The sequence below is a fragment of the Gekko japonicus genome, unplaced genomic scaffold (genome assembly GCF_001447785.1).
Source record: "Gekko japonicus isolate JY-2015 unplaced genomic scaffold, Gekko_japonicus_V1.1 scaffold1268, whole genome shotgun sequence".
Classification (NCBI taxonomy): domain Eukaryota; kingdom Metazoa; phylum Chordata; class Lepidosauria; order Squamata; family Gekkonidae; genus Gekko; species Gekko japonicus.
The window spans coordinates 284851-302757 of NW_015174311.1; the positions used below are offsets into that span (position 1 = coordinate 284851).

General features: G+C 41.0%; 1 protein-coding gene across 1 annotated transcript in view; it reads right to left on the minus strand.

The window, feature by feature from the left end:
* The window catches only part of ADAM22 (ADAM metallopeptidase domain 22), a 158255-nt gene that overhangs the window by 55234 nt on the left and 85114 nt on the right, over positions 1-17907 (minus strand). Inside the window, exons 8-12 of the mRNA XM_015424136.1 lie at positions 16329-16399; positions 11076-11150; positions 2097-2168; positions 1490-1656; positions 420-504 (exon numbers count right to left, since the gene is read on the minus strand). Of these exons, the coding sequence (XP_015279622.1) occupies positions 420-504; positions 1490-1656; positions 2097-2168; positions 11076-11150; positions 16329-16399 (470 nt within the window). The remainder of the gene's footprint in view (positions 1-419; positions 505-1489; positions 1657-2096; positions 2169-11075; positions 11151-16328; positions 16400-17907) is intronic.

Consider the following 17907-nt stretch of genomic DNA (forward strand, 5'->3'; position numbering starts at 1 on the left):
TAGGGGACCTTCTGCAATTGTGAATGTGGAATGTAAGATGAAGCCTGAAACTGCTCTTAAAAAGATGGAACACTTTTCTCTAACACCCAGTAAAGGAACTCTAACAGTACAGAAAGGTGGCAGCCTGGCTTAAACTTCCCATTACAAGAAGTTCATCAGTTTCTAAGTTAGCTCTTCAGGTTCTCATTATTTTTAGATCAAAACAAACTTGTAGAGATCTAGAGGGAAGATTATTTAGGATGGGGCATGGGGCAACCCTAGAACCCAAAGACAGGAAAGGGGATTGGTCTTTGAAACTTCCTAGAACAGAGCATTACACTGTGTAATGAACAAAGAACAAGAGATGGCTTTGTCAAAATATACAATGGAATGCTGAGATCACTGTGCCAGTTTGTATTTCTACAACTGTGAAGACTTACTTCATTCACACCTCCACCTTTCAGTAACGAGCAAATTCCACCAATGTAAGCTGCCCCACTGCGACTGCTCTGAAACTGACTCCCTCTTTAAAAAACAGAAGGAAACAATTAGAAAACAACAACAATCTAAAAACTATAATGTTCCAAACAGACAATGGAAAGGGGATGTGTCTGAGGCCTTCCCAATTGGTTGATTCACCACTCTGATAATAAGGTAAATAAGGTTTCTGTGAGTATGGAAAATTGTACCCCTGGGTGGACTGTGCTACCCACTCTGTTTCATGTTTGAGTCTGAACGTTGTGTAAACTAGCAAAGTTCCATATTATTATCTGCACAGTTTCAGTGCCGTTTGTAGGAATCAAATGTGCCCCATCAGGGCACTTGGACTACTGTGAAGTTTCCGCAGAGAATAGGATTAGAAAAATTCCACCTTAAGTCAGCTAATAAAACAAAAGATGCTTGCTTACTATGCCTGTATTACTCCTCGGGAAGTCAGTCATAAGAATGTTAGATTAGTACAAATATCCAATGTAACTACCACAGGGACAGATCAGCAGAGATGGTCACAGCCCTTCTTAGCTGCACCCTCCAAGTACTTCTCTCCAAACCAGCTCACTTTCTGAGCAAACAAGTACCTGAAAGGGCAGACTGTAGTAAATCACAAAATCAGGTGGGTGGGTTGGTAGCTCTTACCCTGTTGGCCCTAGAAATCCCATGTCAGCTTTACAAAGCGATTGGGTTTAAGCAAATATTTCTGCTGCTGCCTGTTCTGCTTTGGACTTTGAAACAGAGTACAGGTGAACCTAGGGTTTAATCTAAAAGGTGCTTTAGAAGAAACAGATTACTCCAAAGGATGTTTACAGAAATTGCTGTTTGGGCCCGGGTACTAAAAAGCTGGAACAATGAAAATACAGTGTTATTTTATTCCCTAGGCATTTTCCTGTGCAGTTTGTTCAGTCACCTTACAAGAACACATGGGAAAATGTGTCAGTCTGTACTAGCAACAGAATGAGAGGGTTAGACCTCCCTATCCCAAGCAGTAATCAAAAAGCCCAATGAAATTACATACGAAAAAAGATGAACTGCATCACTTTTCTCTTTGATAAAATCCCTCCTGTATTTCATAAATGCACGCAGAGTCACCAGTGGGTTTTCAGATATGGTGAACTTGTTATCAGTACTCCAGGTTTCCATAGCAACCAATACTATCCTGGTGTTGAGTTGTTCTTTATAAATCTAGAACATTAACAAATCAAACAATCAGCAAACACCACAGTAACTTTTGCCTCTTTTAAAATATATAGAGCATAAAGAACATTACATTCCTGAAGGACAATTGTCATCTCCTTTCTAACAGGTTGAACAGATGTGATCAAGGTCTAAATATTAGAATATACAAGTGGAGACCCGCAAGGGTCATTGTTTAAAAAAGGATAGCTTTTTAAAGAGTCACAACTTTGATTCAGCAAGATATTTCATGATAAACATAATATGAAATGCAGGAATGGTTCTACTGAGATAAGTGTGACTTCATCTACCATTAAGAGTCTGGCTCAATTGAGACCGATGAATAAAGATGCTGTTGCTATCTCTCTCTCTCATTATGTCCTGAAATTACTGTCCCTGTGATAAGACTCACAATAGATCTAGGACAGCAGCTGGTTAGTTATACTTACGAAATCTGCCACGTTCACTACTGATTTAGCAAAGTTGTTTGTGAGGACAACTGATAATCGGTGCTTTTTGAACTAAGAAACAAAGAAAGAAAAATTCTAAACATATTCTTGAAATACAATTTCCATTCAGAAACAACTTTATCAAAGGAGCTGCTTGCTTGTGACTGACAAACGACTCAATCATTAATATTGTTTGGCTTATTCACAATGGTAACTACGAGGGTTAAATATATTAATTGGTGGCCAATACATTCAACAAATGGTAATAAGAAAATAAACAGAATAGCACTAATTTGAAAGAAAATTAGCAGCCTGATCCTACAGTATGATGGGTGGTACATATGTACTTCCGATGGGAAAGTTCCAACAGCTATGCCATTGCAGGGTTCCAAAATGTAACCTTGAAGCAGTGACATTGGCCGAGTTCAGACTGGCAGTTTGAAGCGGGAGGGAGTCGTGGCAAAAAAGACCTGGAACAAACTGTTCCAGGTTTTCCTGGTCACACTGCACCGACTGATGCGGGAGCATACCGGGGAGGAGGCGCAAGGGAGCATTCACACTGTTGGCCCGCCCCTGGCGGAGGCACGGCTGTAAGGCACGGCTTTCTTTTTGGTATTCTGAAGATATGCGTTTATGTGCATGAGCGCTTATGTGCATAGGCGCAGAAAAAAACCACGGCTTTTGGCGTTCACACTTTGTTGGTGTGGGATGGACGCAGGAGAATCGCGCTTTCCAGGGTTTGATACCACTTTCACCAGGTACCTTTTAAACTTGGGAGCGAAGCGTTAAAAGACAGGTTGAGTATGGCTGGGGAACGCCAGACAGATGTTCCTGTGTGAATGGCCCCTTCAATCTGGTTGTGGAACGTTTCTGGCTCGTGTCTATATCGTGGCAAACTGCCAGTCTGAACTCGGCCATTATATCTGCTTCCTAGTATTCATGGTAGTGCATATGTCCATGATGACCTTTGGCAGGAGACCCAAACTAAGAAAGTGGAGTGTAAATGGCCAGAACCTTGAACATTCACAAACTCCTGTTTGTTATTATTACATAGGCTATGTTTCACAGAGTCACGTTTCAACTGTACTCTTCTTTACAATTTAACACATACCAACCAATTCCTTGTTTTTTCTTCCCCAAAGTAAAATCTTCTGAAGTCACAAGGGAACCAATATAACATTTTAAAAGTTAATGTCTCCTGACATCATGTATCAGCAGTTCAAATTGTTAATACAAAACCCTAACTAACTTTTGAAATTCCAAAAGAGCACAGAGTCTAGCATGCTTAAGGAAGTTCTTGCAGATGGCCAGCATTCTTTCTCCCAGAATTCTTGGGTGTTTCTACCTTTCCAGCTAGAGGCCACATCATACATATCTGCTTAGCAAGTACACAAAAGTAAAATCCACAATGGTATGTATCTCAGTAACAGAGTGGGAGGAACACATTAGTCAGACTGCACTAGCTACTTATAAGCACCAGGACTGAATTCAACATGCTGCTTTTCAGTGAAACTCCTTTTATTACCTGCATATCTTAAGTTCCCTCTCTTTCTATCCATATCAACAAACCAAAGCACTGTGACAAAAACAGAACTACCTCCCTATAAGTGCATGTCCATCCTGTCTGGCTCGAGGTCAGTGATTATACCGTCATGGTTGTCAAGGACATCGAGGTCTTTCTTGTATAGTTCTTCTGTGTATTCTTGCCATCTTTTCCTAATCTCTTCTGCTTCTGTTAGGTCCCTACCGTTTTTGTCCTTTATCATGGCCATCTTTGCATGGAACGCTCCCTTGATTTCTCCAATTTTCTTGAAGAGATCTCTAGTCCTTCCCATTCTATTGTTTTCTTCTATTACTTTGCACTGTTCATTCAGGAAGGCCTCCTTATCTCTCCTTGCTGTTCTCTGGAAATCTGCATTCAGTTGGGTAAATCTTTCCTTTTCGCCTTTGCCTTTCGCTTTCCTTCTTTCCTCTGCTATTTGTAAAGCCTCATCAGCAAGTACACAAAAGTAAAATCCACAATGGTATGTATCTCAGTAACAGAGTGGGAGGAACACATTAACCAGACTGCACTAGCTACTTATAAGCACCAGGACTGAATTCAACATGCTGCTTTTCAGTGAAACTCCTTTTAATTACCTGCATATCTTAAGTTCCCTCTCTTTCTATCCATATCAACAAACCAAAGCACTGTGACAAAAACAGAACTACCTCCCTATAAGTGCATGTCCATCCAGGTGTCAAGGTGGCTGGGTCCCTGTCATCCTATTTCAGATAGACTTTATATGACATGATAAAGCAGGCTCTCTAAGCCTTTTAAGAGACCTGATACTATAAAAACAATACTTTATATTTTCATGGCAAATATATATATATTGGTGAGAATAATAAAGAAGATGGTTTTATTTTTGCAAATGTACAAAGGCAAAGGGAATGAAGAAAATTATAATCAATCTGGCCACCATGGGTCCATGGTAACATCAAGACTAGACTACTGGAATGCCCTCTACATAGGTCTGTCTTTGAAGTCAGCTCAGAGACTCCAGAGACAAAATGCTGTAGGCCAGCTATTACCAGAAACTAGGTGCAGCATGCAAATTACGCCCATTCTGCAGTCACTCCATTGGCTGCTCATTTGGCACCATATTCATTACAAGGTCCTGTCTATCTATAGAAAGCCCTACATGGCCTTGGGCCACCTCTCTTCCTATGCCCAGCCACAACACCTTAACTCATCCAAGAAGGGCTGTCTACAGGTACCTTCCTGCAAATGGGTGAGATCAACAACTGCCTGTACACATGCATTTTCTGTTGTGGTCTCCACCTTTTGCAGTAGCCTGCCTGAGAAGGTCATGAAGGCCCCTTTACTTCTGGCACTCTGCAAATGGCGTAAAACAGAACTGTTCAAGAGCGCAGTTTTATAAAGGTAACAGAGCTATATTATAATGCAATGGTTCAACATATTTTAATAAAGGGAACAGGACTGTGGACTACACCACTATGTACAGTATATATTATCTGTTTTCTGAGTATATTACCTTGGTCTCATTACATTGTTTTCTACCTATACAATTCCAATACCTATACAATTCCAATGTCAAATAAATAGAGACAGAACATTTTCTGTGATGGCACCTTACCTCTGGAATGCTCTCCCCCATGAGGGTCACATATGGCTCCTTTTTTTCTTTCAGGTGCCAGACCCAAACATATCTTTTTACTCAGATTTTTAATTAGGTGGTTTATTTTACCAGCTTTTTAATGGTCTGTTTCTGTTTTAAGGACGATTTTAATGTTATTTATGTTCCATTGCTTGTTTTTAAAGACTTTTTCACATTGTTACATTTTAATTATAAGCCGCCTTGAGCAGAGTCTGAAGAGGCAGCAGTATCCTAAATAAATAATACTTATGTATTGTTTCAGCTTTCTGTAATCATACTCCTATTACTTTGCTCATCAAATATCTTATTCTATTGATTGCCCTGGTTTACACTGCATAATTCGCCTTGAGTCTCAATGAGAAAGCTAGACAATGAATAATGCAAATAAATATCCATCTGTCCATCCATCCATCTGACTCATCACTTAGCAAGCTACATGGAATCCCTTTCCATATAGAAATTTTGTCATGATGAAAGCCCCATTGCTGTTGTGACAGATACAAAAAGATGTTCCTCATCGGCGCATCAGGGAATAGGAGAAATTATAATTATTTTGTTTTCTACATAACTGGAATCATAATATACTGCCAAGCTCATGTGTTGCATTGGGTTCTCTTTGAAGTGCATCAATAAGTGGTTCACAGGGCCTTGGGGAACATCTATGATTAGAAGATGCCAAATCTCATGTGACTGACACAGAAAAAACAACTAAAGAACATTAGTTTCTAAAAGCTGGAAACAACAGATAAGTAAAAAGATGAGATTTGGCAATCATTGCTATAGATGACCTCTAAAACTAAGAAGCAGACAAATGCACTATGGGGGAAATAAACCATGCAAAGAATATGGAACAGCAAGCTACAAAATGGTACAGAACAAGAAAAAGTAATAGATGGGGACATATTCCTAAAAGCCTGGTGAAATGAATATTTGGTACCACTTGTATAGTATTATTTCTTCTTGTATAAAACATCATAAGGTCAAACTATACATTATGGATATCTCCAGATTAGGGGTGTGCAAAATATTGGTTTTGTATTGGGATTCAGGTAAGTATTCTGGAAACCCAAATTTATTTGGCTCAATTATACCCTATGGGAACCAGTCTCTTTAAATGCCTTCTGAGTTCACTCACGGAGTCAAGTCGTGAACTCAGAAGGTATTTAAACTTTAAATGCTTGCTGACTTCAATCATAGAGTTGCGCCACCACAGCGGTGTGACTTGGCAAGTGAACTCACAAAGAATTTAAGAAGATAACAGTATCCTTAAATGTCTTCTAGCTGCACCCGAATAAAAACTGGATAATATCAGCTTTTATTCGTGCACGGCTATTTCAGTATTTTTCGGTTATTTATTCGGCTTAGTATATACCAAGCACACATCCCTACTCCAGATCAGCCACTAATATTTTCAGTCAAATACAGAGTTGGGGGGCCAAATTTGGACTGAGACCTTGGTGTGCAAGTAGAGGGAGCCATTTTTCTGATCATAAATGTCTCTGGAGAGCCACTATTTGCCCTGTCAAGGGCTGCACAGGCACCATCAGGTTACACATAAGCCCTTAACATGGCACACAGTGGTCACCTATTTCAAATCAGAAAGACAGCATGGGGGGAAGCCTTAAGACTACCTTTTCCCACATGCTATGATGTTGATTTGAATCAGGCCCTATGAGTCTTGGAGTTGAGTTACTTGCAGGAAACTCACAAAACAGCATTTGACCTGCAAATTCTCCCTCTTCTTAAATTCCAAAGACTACTGTAGCATGTAAGTTGGCCTACAGCCATGTGCCTATCATCAAGGCAGCAAAAGAGGCCTACCCACAGTCAAGGCTGAGATTTTCTGTATCATTACAGGACTCCCTAGATAAGCAAAAAAAAAAAAACAACCCACTATTTTGTCATCTTAAAGATCCCAAAAGAAACCCGAGCCTTTTGAGATATGAGCATGTTCATTGCCTTCAGAATACTGAGAAAAGCTGAGAGTCAGGGCTGAATGAGACAATATTTCATCCTTGGAAACGTCCCACCATCTCTGCAAGCATGGAGTTATTACTGGACAAATCCTTTTAACTGCACTATGGGGCTTGATTCTAATCAGATTAATTCTAATCATTAATTGCCCGTACAGCTGCCCCCCCCCAATGCTGCCTTTAGTTGGAAAAACAGCATTGGAAGAAGGCAGAAGCTCTTCCTCCCCCTGCATCACAGCGGTGCTGACCAGAATCTGCCCATGCAGTGCAATTAAAAGGAGTTCCATGATGGAAGCTGCTTCAAAATAGCACAGTGTCCTTGGGACCACAGGTATCATTTTGTCTGGCCATTAGTTAAAAAGGGAAGGGGAAAGGGAAGGAACTGGTCTATTCATAGGACAGGACTTAAAAGCTTGCAGTATTCTGTAAAGGGAGACTCTGGTCAGGAGAAAAGTTTTGGGTCAAAGGGATTTCTATCCCTGTTCAGTGCCCCCCAGACACACGTGTGTGTGCCTTTTCATCCATTTTATAACATACCCTGCTTTGATAATCTAACTCAAGGATTTCCAGCCTTTTTGACTTTACAGGCACCTTTGGAATTCTGAGACAGGGTGGTGGACGGAATTACAAAATGGCTGCTGCAGGAAACAGAGATTACCTCACCATGTCACGGAGTGAAATGATGCATAGCTTTAACAGCAACTCTTCAACATTTCCAGCAGAAATTCTGATTAATTGAATGCCTTTTAAAATGAACATATTGTTTAAAAGTATTTTCTTGTATAGACACAACTTATTTTCAGTCATACAGTGAAGATCCTTGTGCTGTGGTGGCAGCTGCCACTGAAGCAATTTTTAGAAAATCTGCTCAGGCAATCAGATCTCCAGGGGCAATCAGTAACCCTACTGGATACAAGTCCTGCCTGGCCTCACCCACTTTCCAAAACCAGCTGGCGAGTGCCAGGAAAGGTGTCAGCAGGCACCATAGGGACCCCAACCCAACTTGTCAGTGGAAAAGCAATTCTTACACCTTAAATCTTCAATAAAACAACTCTTATAAAACAAAAGTATCCTATAAAGACATGCTCTCCTCTCTTCTTCACAGCAGTCTTTTAGATATTTGATACTGCATAAATAAGTGCTGCTGAAGATTTAGAAGTAGATATTTTCCTTTGATTTTGGCAGCAAAACTAAAATTTGCAACCATTATGAAGGAAAAAATACACTCTTGGCACTCTCTAGTTTAGATAGCTGTATAAATACAAGGAGGGCAAATAATCCCAGAGTACACTGAATAAAAGATGACTACTTTATTTCCTGTTTCTCAGGAACGAAAAGAAAAGAATCAATAACCTTTTATTCCATGAACAGATATCTTATGTAATAATTTTAAAGTTCCTGGATGAAACATACAATGAAACTTGTATGTAGACAAGGTCCAAAGAGAAGGTAGACTTTTACAAAAACTAGCATGAGGAACCAGAGTCCACAATCCCCTCCAAAATGTAAATCATCAACGAATTCCAATTATTTGAACAAGAATAACCTTTGACGAAGAAACGCCTAGGTTACAGTCATTTGACTGAGGAATTGATGGACTTCTTGGCTTCTGAGTCATAATTCTGCTAGCTTTGTTCTGTTATGTGGCAGATTCGTTTTTTAGAATTAAAAAGCAGCTTCTGGGAGCTTAACCCCTTCCACCATGCCTCTTCCCCAACAGAACTCACTATCCCTCCTCCATCTGGACTGAGAGGGAAAGGGCAGATACCCTGACCAAAGATCACTTGTGCTAATAGCAGCTGAGGATGGGGTGATTAAGGCCTGGTAAAGGCCTGGAGCGAAAACAATTAAACCCACCTGTTCAGAGTCGCCAACAACCTGGAGAGAAAAAAACACCCTGCCCCTCTAACAGACGTTTAATGTGTGGTACTGGGAAGTTGAAGCTTTTTATGGCACTGAGGTAAATAACATTACCTGGTAAATAACACCTCATCAAGTTTCTGTTAAAGCAGCAGGACTTTTTTTTCCATGGCAGCCATACACCTGCCCCATTACTGAGATGCCCATTCCAATCAAATACTCCACTCCTATGGCTGTTCAATGTTCAACAAAACACTGGAAATTCAGTTATTGGTCTCCCACATGTTTCATTTGATTCTGAATCAGCTCACAGAATTCCTTTAGTTAATTTTAAACCAATGCATGCATATCATCTTGAAATTACAAGTTCTTCACTGGCTTTCACATTTGCTTCCAGGTTTGACTCACAAGTGTTCCTTTTAACTTTCAAAGGTCTGAATGGCCTATGTCTACAGGACCACCTTCTCCTACGCGAACCTACCAGTCAAGATCTTTATCAGAGGTCTTCTTTATGTGCCCCCACCTGCAGGCGGGGAAAGCTGCTGGCAGAGGAAGAGCCTTTTCTGTGGTGAAGTCTGAACTTTGGAATTTTCTTCCCTATGCAAGCCTCTTTTGCTTTATCAGTATTATTTTATTTATTTATTTGACTTTTATACCATTCTCCCCGCAAAGCAGGCTTAGAGCGGTACACATTTTACATCAAATAAATAAATAAAAACAGTCCATTAATCTAAGTATACAAATAATTACAGAAATCTTTAAACAACGGATGGTCTACAAAAAGCATAAAACCTATATGGCATTGCAGTACAAATTTAACCCCCGATGGCGGGGGTAAGTGAGAAGCAACTAACTGGCCAAACCATTGCTGTCCCCAACCATATGCTTGGTGGAGCCATATGCTTGGCGGCCTTAACAATTAGGAATAAAGCAAAGTTTGTCTAGTTCTCAAACTTTTAGTGGTATCTAAGAATCATTTTCCTGCTGCTTTTTAAATTCTACTGTTGGCTAGTGCTATTTATTTATTTGTAATGTGTTACTATTAGCTTTATTTTCTGCTTTCTTCACTTTTAATAATCTGTTTTTTAAGATGTCTTGAGGTAGGTTAAATTAAATACACTAATTATATAAATATAGCATTGACAAAAATCATTTTAATTGTAATCTTAAAGCACCCTGTAGCACAAACAAGCACTATTTAAACGAAAGTTAAAAACCAATTACATATAAGCACAGCATACTATGCTATTTTTTCCAATCATTTGAAAATGCAGTGGTCATAACATTTGGTTTTAAAATGACACAGCACTTCCAAATATACAGTTTCCATAACAATGAGAAATTGAGTTAGCACATGCTCAGAGGCATTCTTCAATACTACTTCACAGGCCTCCCATGACTAAGTCCTGGAACAAACAGGTGTGCTCCCAAACCTCAGCATAAATGGAGCAGTCAGCAATACTACAATTCCCAGAACAGGACAGTGCCAGAGCACACACGTGGCTCTCAAAGCAATACCAGTTTATATATGAGAAAAGTTTAAATGCCCATATTTACTGGATTGTCCCCTGTTCTTTCCTGCCAACCTAGCAAGAAACTGCAAGTAGATAAATAGGTACCACTTCGGTGGGAAGGTAACAGCGTTCCGTGTGCCTTGGTGTTTAGTCAGAGTGGCCACATGACCACGGAAATGTCTTTGGACAGCACTTGGCTCTTCGGCTTTGAAACGGAGATGAGCACTGCAACCCTAGAGTCGGACTCGACTGGCTTTCGAGCAAGGGAACCTTTACCTTTACCTTACCCCTGTTCTTAAAGCTGCTACTGAGTGGCCCCAGGCATAATTTCAAAGAGCTCAGACTTGCACAACATCTGCTGTATGATTAGAATCATTCTGCAGTAGGTACTTAATCGTTAATGTATTACAAGCACAAAAGGCACACTTGCATTATTGATGATTTCAAAAAGGCCCAGTATGTAAACCTCACCATTAGATGATCATTTACAATCATTAGCTCAACATATTTTGTTTCCTCTTCAACCTTTTGTGGAGTCTGATGGACCTGCAGACAAAGTAAGATGCTGTACATGTTTAAACTGAAAGAGGCAAAACATCCAATTCTGAAAAAATCACATCAAAGCTAATTTATTTCCTTCATCGTGGCCTCATTTAGAAAAGCTTCTAAAAGTAGTTCTGGACAACCAAATTAGCATCAAAATATATGTCACGCCTTCCAGTGTTTGGCTGGTTATAAACAAGTTTAACATTTCGATTATAATAGGAACACCTCCATAGAAAAAGAATGATGAGCAAGTCTTACATTAAAACACTGGTTCTTGTCCAATCCCAATCTTTCTACTGCACAATACCTCTACATATATTGCATAACAAATAAGGTAAATCCAATTGATAATCTGCAAGCTAACAAATTAAGGGGGGAAAAGCAAATTCCTTATTTTGGGAATTTTTCAATTTGTTTTTTCAAAAAAACCCTCGGGTTTTTCAGTGGTTATTTTTGAATCATACTTCTTCCCACTTTATAGATGCATATAATGTGCAGCAGGCTTTTGTAGTATCCCCATTTCCTAGGAAATTTCCCAGAGGAATTATTCTGTACAATTGAGGCTATAAATCCAGAACAATTCCACACAGTCTGTGGAGAGGCAGAACATCCCTCTAGTACCATTGCAGGGCGAAGCTCAACTAAATATTTGACGTAACACAGTTTTCTCTCTATTAGCCCCCCCTCCCCAATCTGTATCTTTATTTCAAATAGATGGTGGTGGTAGTGGAAAGTGCTGTCAAGTTGCAGCTGACTTACGGCAACCCTGTAGGGTTTTCAAGGCAAGACACATTAAGTGGTGGTTTACCATTGCCTGCCTCTACCTAGCAACTCTGGACTTCCTCGGTGGTTTCCCATCCCCATACTAACTAGGGTCAACCCTGCTTAGCTTCCGAGACCTCACAAGATTAGGCTAGCCTGTGCTATCTGAACCAGGGCTCAAGCAAGTAATATGTGAATACTTACTCTATTTTGGAGATGATTTACTGTTATCTATCTGCAGTTCAGTCTGTTTAATTAAACATTTGATCCATCACATTCTGTTACATTTCTGTCAAGCAGCACAGCCAGTTGGTCAATTTTATTAGGCATGTCTTATTATACCGCAAACTTGCAAATGGATGGGCTGTGTTCTACAGATCTGCATATCTGTAAGACATACAGATAGATGCCTCTTATCCTTGTCAGTGAAAATTCTCTCTTACCCTCTTGCTGGTGCTTATTTGCAGGAAAGGGCACACAGGGAGTCTGAGGACCAAAACACATGGTATAAAATCCATGGGTCAGGACACAGGTTCCCAAACCAACTCAATATACATTCAAGCAGGGGCTTACCTTTAAAAAACCCTCTTAGGGCGCGATCACATGCAGAATTAGCCGCACCATAGGCACAAATCCCAGGCGGATTTTAAGGGCGCGATCAGACGCCAACATCTGCCAAGCGTCCCACTCCCGTCGGCAACCCGTTTTGCTCCGCTGCAGAAGTGGACTAAAAAGACACCAGGGAAAACCCAATAGCAAACGAGTTTGCTACAGGTCAGGAATGGACTCTTCCCAGTGTAATCACGCCAGCGCGCTTCCATGGCGTCAGGATGGTCTGATTGGGCCATCCCGACTCCATGTCGTTGTTTTCCCCCTGTTTCGGTATGCACATCATTGCACACTGCATAGGGAGCACTCAGTGCGGAGATGCAAATCATCGATCCCGTGTTGAAGCGCACCGGAAATATGTGGCCAAAAAACCCCCTGACTCACCCGTGGTTGCGTCTGATCATGCAGTTGCAGGTTGCCCCCACAGCTCCCAGGGACTGCGTGATCACGCAAATGTGGGTCAAATTCCTGCGAAACAAATAACCTCACTTCCCCCCCCCGCATTATCTTGTGCATGTGAACACTGCCTTAGTTTCTCTGTTCAGCTGCAAACAGGGCACGGGGGAGGGTGGGGCTTCAGGCTTCCCTCCTGCCACATATTTTCCATCAGAAGTAGTGCCTAGAAGGCCATGATTGCCCTTTCTTTTGGCACTAGGTGTCCAGGGCAGGTGAAGACAAAAAAAGAGGCAACAGGGCCATTTCCAGTGGTGAAAATGCTGTGGGAGGGAAGCTGGAAGACCCTCCCTCCCCCATGCCCTGTTTGCAGCCTAACAGAAGAATGGACAGCTTTTTAAAGGTGAATCCCTGATTAAACATACAATCAGGAGTTGTTTTGGGAACCCATGTCCTGACCTTCATATTTTATATCAGGTGTTTTGGCCCTGGGGAGGGAAGGTGGCATGGTACAGCCCAATCTCAACAGATCTCAGAAGCTAAGCAGGGCTGGTACTCGGAAGACTTCCAAGGAAGATTGCAGAGGAAGGCAATGGCAAACCACCTCTGCTTCTCATTTGCCTTAAAAACCCTTTATTGGGGCCACCATAAGTTGGCTGCAACTTGACAGCACTTGACACACATACACATTTTGACCCTGAATTTCTCTCTTCTTAACAATACACAGGAAGGAGTAATCCCTGAAAGAAGCTGTTTTAGTGGTGCTGACATAAATCTATGGGCTGGTCAAATGGTGAAAATCAACAGAAACCTGTACCCTTGAGTGCCTCCCACCTTATGGGATGTCCTGCCTGATGAGGTCAGGGAAGCTCCCACACTTTTATCATTCTACAGAATGTATAAAACAGAATTGTTCAAGAGGAATTTTTTATAAAGGGAATAGGGTCATACTTAATGTCTGTGAAATTTTATGTTTTTTCCAGTGTTCCCTCTAAGCTGTGCACATGAGCGGCCACTCATTAACACAGGAAGCCCCGCTCTGCAGCAGTCTCTGGAGCCACACAGGGTCTTGTACTGCTCATTGCCCATTTTAAGATTACAGCAGTTATTCTGCTCAAGATGTGAAGTGATCCACTCAGTAGGGGGGGAAATTAGAGGGAACATTGGTAGTTTCCATTGTGTTGTTTGCTGCATATATTTGCAGTTGTTACACTGTTTCTTCAGTCTGTAATCCAGATTTTTCATACTGTGGGCTGTATGACCTATACTGTTTTAGTGTGTTTTTCTCTAAATTTGTAATTCTGTTTTATTGCGTTGCTGGTTGTGTGCACTGCATTGTTTTTGATTATGCAATTCTCTTTGAGTCTCAGTGAGAAAAACTGACTACACATAAAGTAAAATAAATTTTAAAATAAATAAATTTGTTGGCTAAGATATATTATTTAAGCCAGAGAAGGTTTGGGGAGCAGTAATGCTGACCTCACTTAGAAGAGTTGTTGAAGCTTGTACCTGAGCCAAAGGATTACAAATGTCAGTGGTATCTATAATGACATGATGAACCTTTGCTCTGTCCTGTAGGGATACAGGCTCAACAGCTTGCTAATGACATGGGGTGTAGCTAGGAAACACGTCCCCGCTTTTTCCAGGGATAATTCAGAGATTTCTGAGAGATTTAAAAAGACTACAAATTTGTTTCTGGAGAGAATTCAAAGTTCTGGTGTAATGAAATGATTTAAAGTGAGGTAGGTCACATGATAAATCAAGAGCACCAGAAGAGAAATGTTTGATTTGCACTATGCTAAATGCTCAGAGTTAACCTAAAAACAGGGTTAACTTTGTCCTGGTAGGCAAAAGGCTGTAGAAATTTTCTAGGCAGAGTTCAATATGCCTGAATGGGAAGAATGGCAGTTGATAAGTATGTAGCCAATAGAACAAAAAAGATTTTACTGCAGCAGGAAGAGGGGTTGCTTTAGTACTACATGCAGCTGGTAAATGGTGTTCTTTGGCACTACATTCACTTAACTTTCTAAAAGAAGTGTCATATTTGGCAATATCCCTAAGCTGTTACCTGACGTGATCAATTTCAATCCAACCTCATTTAATGTGGGCAGGGAAACCCCTTCCAGAGTCTCTGTTTCACCAATCAGCATCACTCTCCTTCTTGTCTGGATTCAGCTTTACTTGGCTTCCTGCCCTCTGAGCCACTTGACCTCATCCTCCAGGCACAGTTCCTTCCCAGAACCTACTGCTTCTGGTGGTTCGTTCAAAGAAATATAGAGTTGAATGTCTTCAGCATACATGGTGACACTCAACTCCAAATCTACAGACAACCTCATTCATATAAATTAAACAGCACAGATGAAAAGTCAAATTCCACAACCCTTACATATTGTAGTCAGTGTTCCCTCTAAGCTGAGTTAGTGTGAGCTAGTTTGCTCACAGTTTTTTAGCCCCTGGCTCACACATTTTTGCCTTCGCTCAGGAAGGATGGCTCCAGAGCAAACTAATTTATGCAGGATCCAAATCGCTCGCTCACAACTTTAATGCCAGTAGCTCACAAAGTAGAATTTTTGCTCAAAAGACTCTACAGCTTAAAGGGAACATTGATTGTAGTCCTTACAAAAGTCCTGTAAAGTAGATCCCACAACCCTTACATATTGTAGTCCTTACAAAAGTCCTGTAAAGTAGATCCATATTATTATTTCCATATTGCTGATGTGAGGCTGCTGCTGAGAGGGTATGGCTTGCTTAAGGACTGGGGTGGACTAGCCATTTAACTTACAGGGAAAATTCCTAGTAAGCCGCTGTTTTATAGAGCTAGCTGAGTCAAGCACCAGCAACTCAGCCAGTGGAATCATGGACATTTGGATTGGGTCCTTCAGGAGCCACACTGATCAACAGTTGCCTCCTTCCACACTGCCATTAGTTTGTGGGAGGAAACAAAGGGTAACCAAGTGCCCATTATTGGCACTACTAAGCCAAGTAGCACTAGTTTGTAGCACCAGAGAAGTCACTTGGCTTGGTTTGCTCCTAAACTTTCACTTCCCAGTCTGACCCTGAAGACCATTACTAAGGGTGTGGCAGAAGCAACATTCCAACCAAGGATTTCCTGGGATCACAGCTCAGTGTCTTTACCACTACTTTACAACAGCCTCTAAATGACAGGCCAGAATTGTTTTTAAAATAAAATCCACAGATAAACATTTACTAAAAGGCCATTTTTCTCCTTTCAGCCATTTAGATGAATATCAGACATCTTTTTATAAATGATTAGATTACCTAAGGCTAGAAGCAGAAACAGGCTACAAATGGTTACTTCTGGAAGAAAATTATCTGTACACTGACAGCTAAGCCTGAAGGCATATTTGACCAGAGGAGAGAAAGAACTAGAGTTTGCAGCACAGAGAGACATACCTGCCTTTTCCTTCTTCTGTGTCTTGGTCTCATAACAAATCTTTGTGATGTGGTATTCATGCGCCAGAATTCTAAAACGGAACATACATTCCAGTCAATATATGATTGGTAACAAAGATATGCATTTTCAACTACAGAACAAAGACACAAATACACTGAGTCACAAGATATTGTAAGCATTTCCAGAGTGATTCAAAACAAAGCTTTATGTTTTTGAACCCCTGAAAATGCTTTCCACACAAATGGAAAGATTTAGCGGCACCCCTTGCACACTTACCTAGGAGTAAACACCGCTGAGTACACTAACTATACAAGGGACAGGACTGCAAGTGGCACAAGACTGTAGACATTAGAGGGGTTCCCTGATTGCCCACCCAAGAAGCCCAGCTGACACACAAACTAAAATTTAATCATAAGGGACCACCAGTATTTAATAGCAGCACTCATTAATTAGTCAACATAGTGCATATCTGTAATAGAAAGTGACACTTCAAAAACATGGCAACCCACCACGAAGGTACAGCAATACTTCATCTGTTGGGGGCACATATTATACAGAGCAAATCTGCTAATGAAGTTATTCACACTAGCTTGATTCTTTCCCTCTAGGACTCCTTCCTTTCGAAATACCACCTCTCCACAGTGAATCCTGTCAGTCTGCCATGAGTCTCTGCAGTATTACCTACAAGCTACCATACAGCCATTATATATCTAATTCTCATGATGACCCTGCCATGTAGATCAAAAAGAGCCATTAAGGATTAGGGGAGATGTTTCTGCAAACCTGAGGTACCCCTAGGTTTGTAGAAAAATCAATTACAAAAACATCAGTCAAATGCTTCTTGAGAGTTTTTATATATATCATCTGGATTACATAATCATTCTTCCCTCTCATTTTATTTTCTCAACAACAAACCTGTGAGGTGGATTAGGCTACAGAAGTTAAACAGCCAAGATGACTAGGGTTGCCTGGTCCAGTGGAAATGCAGGTGGAGGTGGGGGGGACATACTGGGAGCTGGAAGTGTTGTCGCGCAAGAGCCTGCATCACCCAGAAGTGACACAGGCACATTGTTGACATTGGGAGTGATGCTCTGGTTTGGGGGCAAAACTCCATGGTAAAATCAGCCTCAAACCATAGAGTTTTGCCCAAAAACCAGATTGTCGTCTCCCCCAATGTCATTGTTGTGCCTATGTCACTTCCGGGTGATGTAGGCACGTTGCATTTATTTCCAGCAATGTCGCTGTTTGGGGAGGGGAATTTCCTCCTGCAGGCCAGCATGCCTGTGGCAGGCAGGAGCCCTCAAAACCATGGAATCTCCATCCCCAACTGGAAAATGGCAACCCTAAAGATCACTCAAGGAACTTCCAGGGAAAATGGGGATTTGAATGTGAATCTCCCAAATTATGTTCCAGCACTCAAGCCACCATACCATGTTGGCTTTCTAACCATAGTGTTGTGGCCATTTATAACCTCATAATGTACCCATAAGAAGAGGCAGTCTGAAAATGTCACTTATTTTTCTACACTGAAATGTTTTCAGTTTAGGAATTATGTAAAGCTAAAAACAGCCTTCAGTC